Below are 12,139 nucleotides of genomic sequence, written 5' to 3'. Positions count from 1 at the left end.
AAAAAATTTTCATACATACCGAAAAGTTGAAAGAATTATACAGTGAACAGCCAGAAGCCTACCACTAGGATTTCACCATTAACATTTTAATCTATTTACTTTCCCACATCTATTCCTCATAAAACCACCTTATTCTACACGCATTAAAAATAAGGTGCAGACATAATATAGTTCCCCAAACACTTCAGCGCTCATATCATTAGAGTTCATATTTGTTTATGGTCCTTTTTTCTTTTAAGGAAAATATACATAATGAAACACACAAATCTTAAATGTGCCATTTGATGACGTTTAACAGATACCTACATTTAGATGCCAAAGTGGGATCTAAACATTTTTAGTGGGTTATAAGAATGGAAACATGGCACAACGGTCTGAAAAGGTTGTTCCAATTTTAAGAATTGAGTTAGCAATATAACAGTCTCCATTTATGGCATAGGCAATATTTACATAGAATTTTCATGTGGAAGAGTAGTCACTTTAAAAAAAGCTTATATATATTGAGCATTTACCACATGCCAGGCATTGTGCTAAGCACTTTATACGCAGTAGCTTATTTGCTTCTCGTGGCAACATCATGAGGTATTTATTATAATTGTCACATTTGAAAGATGAGGAAACTGCAGCTTAAAGACGTTTAAAAACTAGCCTAAGGTCACACAATTCGGTTTCAAATTTCTTTGATTACCATACCTTTTATGAAACCACTGAAAAATCAAACATTGTCCAATTAGGGTTTTATCATCCTTAATCATTCCTCTGATGGAGATCTGAACAATCAGTGAAGGGCACAGCAATAGGAAAGTCCCAGAAGAGCAGGGCATTGAACAAAAGTGTATCACTGTATGTTGCAGATTAGCGGATGGTAAAATAAACTAGTGTATGAAGATTGGAAGCAGATGAGCTGGCTTGGGTTCATAACCTCAGTCATATCAATCTGGAAAAATGGTCTACTTGCCTAAAATGTAATCAACCTACCAAATTTACATCTCAGATCAAACCTTTTCCCATTCTTCACCGAATCACGGGAGCACCCAGAACTAAATCCTACCCTCACTGTGTATTAATTGAGAAAGTACTTACTGAGTACCACAGGTACTCAGAGTACCTGCAAAGGCTATTAAGAGATGTGCAGATCTCACAAGGGAAGGAAACATCTTCTCTTTCCATGGAAACACTGCAGTAGCCAGCCAGTATGCAGTAGCCATATGTTTGCTTAAAGAAATATAACATGTATTATTCTTTAATAATAGCTGCTATTCTTTGAGCATGTAGTATGGCAGTGACTGTGCTGAGCATTTTAGGTCTGTCCCTGCCTTTAAAGAACCTTGAGCCTCTACTAGATGAAATACACCCAGTGAAAAAGGTATAACCCCCATTTTACAGTGGGGAAAGCAGAGGCTCACAGATCATATATGATAATAACAATAACAACAAAAACAGCCAATGGATATTAAGTATTTCCTAGGAGTCAGACTGTTGTAAGTGCTTTACCCACTCATTTAACTATCCTCACACCCCTACAGGTCAGTACTATTATTCTCTTCATTTTACAGACCAGGAAGCAGAGATAAAGGGCATCACACTTGCTAACTGGTAAGGGGCAGGGCTAGTATCCTGGCTTCCTAGCCTTCCCCCAACCCCCTGCTCTGGTGTCTCTCAAAACCCACATGTCAGTTACATTGTTAAACTGACCTTTTTTTTTTTTGCGGTACGCGGGCCCCTCACTGCCGTGGCCTCTCCCGTTGCGGAGCACAGGCTCCGGACGCGCAGGCTCAGCGGCCATGGCTCACGGACCCAGCCGCTCCGCGGCATGTGGGATCTTCCCGGACCGGGGCACGAACCCGTGTCCCCTGCATCGGCAGGCGGACTCTCAACCACTGTGCCACCAGGGAAGCCCTAAACTGACCTTTTTAAGCCCAGGTTAGTCTGACTGCAAAATCCACCCTCTCACGATCATGCAATACTGCTCTGATATATTTTTCATATTATCCATTCTCTGCTTTCCTTAAGGCAAGTATCAGATAGAAATTTGTGCTGAAAAAATAATATATAAATAAGTACATGATTTTAGATAAAAATGCCCTCATAACTTCTCACCTGGAGTCTTTTCTCCCCACCTACCACCTGTTGAATAGAGTTTCAAAGTACTACCTAAGTGTATTTGCAAGACACAGACTCTATCACATCACTCTTCGGTTTGCAAGCCTTCAGGTCACCCAGTTCCTTCAGGATTGAATCCAAACTCCTGAACCTGGTACATAAGGCGATTCATCATCTGTGTGCCATGTCTCTCAACACCCCCCTGCCCGCGCCCCCCCCCCCACAGCCCCCGGGGTTAGGGATGGCTTTGCTACACCTGAATAATCCATGGCCTCCCTTTCTGCCCTTCTGGCTTGGCATCCAGTGGTTTTCTACCTCTCCTTCAAGATTCAGTTTAAGCATTACCAGTGTGCAGAAACCATCCCTAGATCACCTCAGTCATGATTAGGCATCCCTCCTCCTCTGGAGAATACAGCCCTGAGCATCAAGTATGGTGGTCATCTGATTATTGGTCTGCCAATCACAGTAGACCATGAACTTCTCCTTGGCAAGAATGGTATTTGGTAAATTTCTAGACACAATAACTATTTCTTGAATTAACAAGGCAATAGTGGATATATAGCACGATATATATTCTTACATGATATGTATATTCTTTTCACTGCGGTGCATATACATCCTTGCTCCTGCAATTTTTCCCCACCTTAAAAATGTTGACCTCCAATCGTGACTCCTTACCATCTATGTAAGGATACTAAACCTAAGTGTGCTAACTGCTTGATCTTTTTATCATTCAGCTGTTTCTTGGACTATGTGAAAGCGAATTCATCGCTGCTGAATAATACTGAGTCCAAGTGGAAGTTTCCATTTATAAAACAGTTAGTTAGTACATATCAAATGCAAGTTAGTTCCTGTGGAGCAAATTCAAACTCAGCAGCAATGCTGACTGCGGATGTTCTCTGGATGGACGGCCTATGGCTACTGTAGGAATTGGTCTGTACAATGACCATTTTCAAAAATTTGCAAAATGGGCTTTAGCTACTTGTTGAATCTGTTAATGCTTTGTAAATAAAATTAGTGAGCCTTCTCTTGGAATCATTCACCTGCATTATTTACGTAGTAATATGCAATAACAAATATTTGTTGACTGTTTTCAGAGCCAAGCCTTCTGCCATCTGCTAAGGACACGACAGTGAACAGACTTATCCCTGCCTTAGGGACCCTTGAGCCTCTACTAGGTGAAATACACATATAAATGGAAGCTGTAGTTCCTTCAACGGGTAATAATCTTAGATAAAGTAACATAAAAACTTCTTAAGGCAGGTTAAGTATTTCAGTAAGTGCTAAGTTTTTAGGCTATTAGGAAGTCCTTTTTTTTTTTTTGAGTGTAAAGGATGCAGGCTTTAAAATGAGCCTGACATGCCTTTGAATCTCTTTTCCAACACAGATAATATGCTGTGGAAGCATAGAATAATCACTTAAACTCTTTAAAATGAGGTGCAGAAAAGCTACCCTAACTTTTGTTAGCATAAAATAAGGTAGGTGGAGGGAATAAAAGACATCCTTAAATAGATAGTAAGAACTTAGTCTATTCAGTTCATAGCCCTTATTTTGCTAAAACAGTATTCTCCCCACACAAAGTTCCCTTTATCAGTAATAGATGCAGTGATAAAACAAGGAAATATTTTAGATTTTGATTTAGATTAATCTTATGAAAGAAAAAATGTCTCTGTTGTATATTACAGGGAGCACTTTAAAATACATCCTTGGAATGTGTCTGGTAGAGTTCACCCACCTTTTTCAGTGTAATGGGATACTGGAGGCATGAAATAGAACTGAAAAACCTGCAAACCCAGCAAACTATCTTGTACATAATCATAGTAAGCTTTTAGTTATCAACTACTTGGCCTCCTAAAGCTTAACGTAAATCCTCGATTAGCTTCTCAAAATTTATGTTCTCTTTTAGTAAAGGCAATATTTTAGCAGTCTTTGACGATGTCTATGTGACAGATGACTTCTTCCTACCCAAAGTGAAAAGGGAAAAATAGAAAATTTACAATTATGTATATATTATTTCTATTATATTGTAAGTTTGGAGGCAAAAAGAAGAGAATGAATTATTCTTGGACCTTATTCCAAGTAAGCAAGGTGAGAATAAGCGCGCACGCATGCACGCACACACACACCACTTTTATCTATATACTGCTCACCCCAAAACATCCCTGGGCATCCTAAGAAATTAGGAATTACTTAAATCAGGGAATTCATGACCAAAGCGATAAGGATTGGCCTAAATACTGGCACTCACTAAAGGTCTGCACATCCCTCTGGGGGAAACCAAAGTTTCTCCCAGAGATAGGATGTCCTTAGGAAGTTATACATACTTCTGTTCCAATGAAAGTTCTGGCCCAGCTAGGGGAGAGGTGCCCCAGAACTGTAATTCTCTGAACTATTAGACATTGGGAGTAGATGAAAACTGTCTACATCGAGTCGTTAGTTTATCAAGAAGCCTGGCCCTCTAGAAACTCTGAGCCTAGTTTCAGGCAGTATTATAGTTCCTATTCTTACTGTGAAAGATACAGTTAGTGATATGTAATTGGCTAGAGTATGTTTGCCAACCTGCAAGCCCTACACATGCCAACCCTCTATTCCTCCCACTTGACCTCTTCCACTCCCTGTCATTCTCTCTCCTCCTGTTCCTAGAAGGTAGCACGCATGTTCCCAACCTATGGCTTTGGAAACTGCTCTTCCTATGGAGCCCCCAACAAATGCCATTTAAGCTTCTTGAGTTTTGCTTGGTTACTATAACCTGGTTCTTAAAGTCAAGAGAAATGTGACCAAATTCATCACCCACTTCAAAATATTTTCTGAGGCCAAAAAGACTTACCCTGAGCAGTAGCAAAACTGCAACCACTTTTAAAATTTCACAGTAATACTGCTTCAATCCAAATGTGCATATAATAATGACTATTATAATGAAAAGCAGAGATGACTTCCCAACTCCGTTTGATCCCAGAGAGGCTTAACATAGATGGACGGCTGGTGGAATTATAATTAAGTCTAAAGCTTTGAAAATGAAAACTAGTAAGAGACAATCCCCTAGAAGTTAACCTATTGATGCAATATGCTATGTGCACACGACACAAGGAAGAAATCTCACACACTCATGCACAAAAGAACTTAAAAACCAGAGTATGACTACCCTGGGGAGTTGTCCTTATAATGAAGTCCTTTTGTCATCAAAGCCTTTGCCATTGGTCCTTTTACAGCTCTGCTGTTTGCTTGAGAATAGTGTTCTCCAGTCATGAGGACAGTGGAGGTACCAACGTTTAGTACGAAGGTATTAGAAAAGGTATTGGCAGATGGTGGAATCATGTATTCTCTCCCTAGAGTGATACAGTGATTTGAAAACCCAGGCTCTGGACTCAAACAGAACTTGATTCAAATACCAGGTCAGATACCAGTGGTACCAATTACAAATCATGTGTCTTTCAACTTGGCATTTAACTTTCAGAGACTCAGTTTTATTGTACATGAAACAATAATGGTACTCTAGAAGGGGCTATTATTTACATATGGTCTAGAAATTCACAGAGCACTTAGTAAGTTCCTAGTGTGTTACAAGTTTTACTTATCATCCTCACAGCAAGCCTGAGGTAAGACCTGCTGTTATCCCCACTGTACAGATGAGACTAAGCCACACAGAAGTTAACGTGCCTGAGCTCACACAGCCAGCAAAAGGAGCTGGGATTCAAACCCAGTGTCTCAACCACTATGCTGGCGATCTCAAAGGATTTTCTGAAGACTAAAGAAATGCATCACAGAGAATGGTCAGCTTAGTGACTAATGAGTTATTCTTAAAAATTAGCTATTATTTTCATTAACTACCAACAGGCATGTGAAAATTATTCTCATACACTGTATACGCAAACATTAAATCCTAACAAATTATTTTTTTCATCCTTTCACAGCTTTTGCTAAAGAACAATTTAAAAGAGGCCAATTCTGCGGCTACAGACAGACTCTAAAAATGTCACTTAGAAACTCCTTTACTCACAATGTCCCTTCATCTTCCAGAAACTAAATCATGTGCAGAATGTAAACAACAATAAAATTAGATTACCGTTTTTTCTACTGACAACAGAAAATTTGACCGCAAATATATAAATATAGCTTTTAAAATGTAGCCTCAAACCATAATGTTATACACATTCACTCCAGTTTACATATTTTTCGTAAGTAAGAGTTCTTAAAAATACTCTAGTTGGATATAACTGTATTTTACGAAATTAAAATTACAGTGAGGAAAACAAATTCAAGATACTGACAATTTGTTTGCATTCTAAGCTTTGTAGAAAGGATAAAGCAACTTTCAAATAACTTCTGATAATAGAAATTTGTAAAATTGAATTAACCTATCAGCCTAAAATATGGAATACACAACTAAATCAGTCTTAAAATGCAGAAAATTTAGCCACCTAATCCAAGATTGCATCTCTTATCATCTGGGAAATCTGATATACCAATTCAAAATTACTACTTGAATTACCATCAGAATCCCTGAAACCCTATTTGTAGTGAAGATTCCAATTGCGTCTGGTTTTATGTCACTTCAAGACAAATTCCTCTGCTTTAAGACAAGTTTAGCCTCTTCTTGAGTTTGCCTCTAAATTTACAATCAAGAAAACTCAGAATGAGAGCTTTGAGTTCTGCTTGCTCACAACTCCTTTTTGCCCTTCACCACTCCTCACCCCTAGACAACCAAAAATAAACACTCACACTAGCAATATATGAACTGACCAATCTTATGCTCCCGTGGATTTAAGACAAGCAGAAAAAACAAAGATGGAAAGAATCACTGCTTTGCAAACAAGGCCTTAATTAGGTACGTAAATAAAAATCCTTTTACTGCTGGAGCCCTAGGTCCTTCTGAAGAAACGTTTCCCAACTACGTCTCACACTGACACAACACAAACGTCAACACGCAGCCTCTACCAAAGAGAGGCCGGAACGTATACCTACACATTGGAAATCCTCTCAGGTCCGACACTCATACTTATCTAATAGGAGTATCACCACCCAAGAGCCTATGTCTTAAAAATTAAGCTTTAATAATCTAATAAATTCCTCTTCCGTTCTGTCCCAAAAGACGAAAAGACTAGAAGAAAACAGTTATAAAAGGAAAGCCACCACTGATGTTTCCATAACCATTCCATCAGTCTCTCCAGGTCAAGCTTTAATTGTTGAACAGTAATCTAAAATAGTTATTAACTCATCTGGAAACATATCACTTCTAACAGTGCTTTTCTTAATGCAAGTCAAGCATTCATTTATGCTATTTTGTATTTTTGCCTCTTTATGTTTTCTAGTTCAAAGATTTATAAACTGGGTGAAACCCACAGTTCACTGCAACAATAACAATTCACAGAGAGGTTGGAATAGAATATACAAATATGAAGAGTTGAAACTTTTGAAATCTGAAACATTCAAACAACGAATCTCACTAAAGAACATTTCAACTAGGAAGGAGAAAAGCACAATATGTGAGGCTACAGCTCAGTGTCTTTCTGTCTTTATCCCTTAGATGAACCATGAAAATAGGCACTAGCCTGTGAGGACAGAACCTACAAACACTGAGTTTTATGATAATTTGGCAGCCAACTTAAGAAGAAACTTAATATTCTCTGCCTCTCCACTCCATTCCCTTCTTGTTTGTTCTTCAGATGAAGTTATGGTTTTTGATACAGGAGATTTTCATGTTTTCTTAGCCTCATGATAGGAACAAGTGGTTGCAGGAAATAAAAAATGGCTCCGGTGAGAGAAGACAACCTATCTAAGTGGGTGAAGGGCCAACAACTACGTAAACTCAATGGAAGTTTTGTTGACCTAATTAAGGAGACTCATTGCAACTGGGCTGCAATAAAGTCACTTAAATATCCATCATGGCGGGGATAGCTAGAAATACTTGTTATGGACTTAGGGGAGGTGATTGATATTTTAAACACTCTTTAAAAAGTTAAGGGATTTCTTGTTTTTTTCATTCCTCTAATTCATTGGTAAATGCTGCTGGTTTCAAAATAAATAAGATTTCAAAGAAGGAATAGGAAAATCTATAATGATTCTATTCCAGGAAAGCTTGTCAGCCACTGTGAATTCACTGACTTTTAAGCTGAACTCCTCTAGTGGTGACTGAGAGAAAAGACACAAATGCCTTATGCAACATGTAAGCAGCATGATAAGTTGATTCACAAACTTAATAATAACCCAGAACTTTCTGATATCGTTTGCATCTGAACAGACATGTAGCATAGATGGTGAAGAAAGTTTGGGTCCATGTTTTCAAACTGTACACTAAAGTAAAACTGATGCCCCAGTCGACTGACTAAAATTTCATGTATTCTTTGGATAATTTACACTGATATCTTCTCACTTCACTTTCTACCATAACCTTTGCAAAGTATACCAGTAAAGAATGCCCGAAAACAGAGTGAGGTAACTGGGTACCTGTCTGAAATAGGTCTAAAGAAAAACCATTTCTAAGCCATAAGATAACTAAGAGTTTTTTGTTTTTTGTTTTTAGGAGAGAAATAATTTCTAAGTATTTCCCAAATTGATGGTTCAGCAGATTACGCAGTTATCTAAAACATTTTCTTAGTTTGGATTTATTTTAGTTGCGCAAAAATCTGATCAAGTACATGTTACTGAATACAAACATGACATCAAGCTATGAAATATAAATATTCAGAAATAGTATCATTTCACATGTCCTTAAAAAGCAAACCACGCATCACTCACACAAAGCCATCCAAGGGGGCAGTCTCCAACACGTACTCTGTTTCAACATTGCCTGGTTCTTCTTTTGTAGGAGTTGATTTGCCAGTAAAACGATGACAAAATGAAAACACCTTACCCCTATTTCATTTCTTCATATATAAGAAAATTAACTCAATTTCATAATTACTCCTACCAATATGTATTGGTCTATTCTATAAATCAAAACAATTTAACATACTTAGAGCTTCTTTTTTTCTTTTAAGTTACTTTAAATGATTGTCTTATTTGGACTTCACGGTGATGAGAACGACTGTTACAGGTTTCCACCTCTGGTCCCCTGATGCTGCCCTCAGCGGCCGCCCTGCACGCTGACACTGGCATGGGGCCTACCGGTCCAGGGCCCTGCAGTGGTCTGTGTGTCTGTGCACACACCCGGTCCAGTCCACACTGCAGCAGCTGCCATGCTCACACCTGAAGCCAAATTCCAAAGGAGAGGAAAAAAGGACTGCTGGTCTTTATTTCATCTGCTCTATAAAATCTTCCTAAATGCTAGAATGACTTTCCTATACATAACTGAAATTTCTTTTTGATTGCCTATGGAAATGGGCAGAAAAGAGTTTCACATGTAAAGGAACCTTTTTCAGAGATTTTTTTTGCCAGGTCAGCAAAGTTTCTACTTTTGACAGGGACCATTTTCCATAAATGAAGGTATTTACTCAAAAAGGAAAATACAGACTACTTACATGTAAAAACAATCACTGGGGCTGTAAAAGTTATCTCCTATCAGAAACAACTGATTTTATATTGTATCCATTACTAGAAATTTCACATCATTATCAGTTTCAAAAGGCTTCCCTCACACATACTGGAATATTGCACCAAACGAACAATTTTATGGCATTTGGGGGTTTTTTCGTTGTTGTTTTTAAGAACTATGATAAAAGATCATCATGGTGATTGAGAAATGACAGTTAAGGGTTTTGTTTATGGATGGAACTCTAATGTAGATAATTCATCAAACTTCTAGTGAAACTTATGTTCTAAGTTCATCAAGGTCCTAAGGCTTAGGAAGGAATAAATAAGCAAAAATATCATCTGTGAAGAAGGAATATTTCAATAGGCTAAAGTAGAAATAAATACAATGCAATATGTAACATACCCTTCTATGAAGTTTAAAAAATATGTATAGTACCTAAATAAACGTGCACGACAGCTAACGATACATACAAATAGCTTTATCTATATGTTTGGACTTAGGTATATATGGATTAAAGTAGGCGTTCCTATTTACATAAAATTTACATAAATATTCATATGTATTAATTACACAAAAATCATTGTAATAGTACTATGTTTGAAGTATATACTTAATCTTTAAGAAAGTAAATGAATTTCATGTTATCTTCCAAGTAAGGTCGTATATTTGTAAACAATAAGTATTTTTTTTTACTTCTTTATATTTCAGTGGCCAAAGCCACAAGAACATTAGGCACACAGATTCTTTTATTGATATTTAGAGACAATCCAGTCTAATGTTGCCTTGAAACAAATTTGGTTATATTTAGTAACAAAGGGAAAGTAAAATAAAGGAAATAATCCAAATTTTCATGGCTCATAGAGCAAAACCATTGCAGATTGATACTGTGCTGTGGAGAACGATCAACAAGAAGAAAAAACACACTCAAAGCTTAAATATGTCATGCATACATATGCATCTATGTGAAATAAAACCAGTCTGTGTAATGTCATAATAACCTGGTAACATGCAGTCCCTAAGTAAGGGTGGATACTGATTCGTAAGTCAAATTACCTAAACAAGAAATAAAACAGTGGTTTCATGGATTTGACAACTGAAATCATAACCACCTAGTAACACAGTGTATACTGATGAAGAAACAAGGTGCAAAGTAAACAGTGAGAAGGCAGACACTCACCTTCGGTGCCATTGGGAGTCATGGAATTACTATTTATATGAGAGTTATCGAGTTTGGGGGATTCACTACTACCACTCAGACGGCTATGCGGGCTGGTTAGATCCTGCATTTCCATAGACCTAAAGACAAGAAGCCTTCCGTTTGACAGATGTACCAAATTCATAACCCCACTATTTAATGCGCTAACGACTTGACGCCTTCTTTGAAACACATTCGCACAAAAGTCCCATTGTATCTATCTTCTTCGACTCAAAATAGTTTGTCTTACGTTATGAAAGGATGGCTGAAGTGAAAATGTAACGTGTACTATTACAAGATGTCACTGGCCTTACCTATTCAGCCAAACATTCATATAGAGTTTTTTTTTAGTCTCTTTTTCTCTCCTCCGATAGCTCATCAAGTCCCAAGATCTAATGAGACAATTCCATCTATTTTTATTATCAAAGAAAACAGACCATCATGCTTTTCTTTTTAGGTGGGAAAAAAACCCCAAGGCATTATTTTTCTAAAAGACGAAAGTGTAAAATTGGAAAAAAAAAAATCACTTTTCTATGGAATCTCTTTCATCTAATAAATTAGCACTAGGTACTCCCTTATAATTTACCGCCCAATTGTAATTTAATGGGTCTCCAAACCAAATACCACACTTGAAGCCTATAGTCCAGTGACAGGGAATGAGTTGTCCCTGATGCATGTGTTTACTCTGGTAAACTGCTTAATTGTTCCTCTGTCTCCCTTGAAACAAATGCAGCATTAAAACATCCTGATGTCGGCTCACTTGTTTGCTTTGTGGATTACATACAGCCTGCCCAAGTGAGGAGGGAGCAGGCCAGCAAACAGTGAGTCCCCAGCAACATGAGTAGTCAGAATACCTCAGCTGTCACCCACTCAGGGAAATAAGAACAATGCCACTTCCCTGCTCAAATTGGGCATTTTTACAACACAAAACCAGCGAAATCCCCCCAAAAGTTCTTCCACTCGGCAGTTGCGTATGCCCTACAGGGTACAGAAGCCACTACTCATGTTCACAATTTCAGAGCCATTCACTTATATTGCATCTTTTCCTAATGAAGAGAGGCGAGCATTTGTTTAAAGTGACTAAAAACACACCTAGATACCGTTCTGTTTTCTGACAGCCAAGTGTTTGAAAGTCTAAGACCCATTCACTTTATTTTAAACTTTGTGTTTTTCTAAAAAAAAAAAAAAAAAAAAAAAAAAAAAGGAGGGGGGTTAATAGGTATGAAGCTAAGACTGTCTGCTCATCCCGCCAGGCCAATAAAAGCTACAGTCGTTTTAATTTGGAGGCTGCACTTAAATTGACTGTAAACTTCAGTGTTTAAAACGGCTTAACATGAACCGTTTTACTTCCAAAGTGAGTTTTGACTTCC

At 37.8% G+C, this 12,139-nt stretch overlaps 1 protein-coding gene across 1 annotated transcript in view; it reads right to left on the bottom strand.

Annotated features, from left to right (window-relative positions):
* The window catches only part of EYA1 (EYA transcriptional coactivator and phosphatase 1), a 151,894-nt gene extending 140,033 nt beyond the window's left edge, over positions 1-11,861 (bottom strand). Inside the window, exon 1 of the mRNA XM_022595367.2 lies at positions 10,752-11,861. Within this exon, the coding sequence (XP_022451075.2) occupies positions 10,752-10,914 (163 nt within the window). The 5' untranslated portion in view covers positions 10,915-11,861. The remainder of the gene's footprint in view (positions 1-10,751) is intronic.
* Between the last annotated feature and the right edge of the window lie 278 nt (positions 11,862-12,139).

This window comes from Delphinapterus leucas, chromosome 17 (genome assembly GCF_059928025.1).
Source record: "Delphinapterus leucas isolate spDelLeu-1000000601 "Yukka" chromosome 17, BTC_Dleu_Yukka2, whole genome shotgun sequence".
NCBI classification, from domain to species: Eukaryota; Metazoa; Chordata; class Mammalia; order Artiodactyla; family Monodontidae; genus Delphinapterus; species Delphinapterus leucas.
This window is presented reverse-complemented; position numbering and strand designations above follow the sequence as displayed.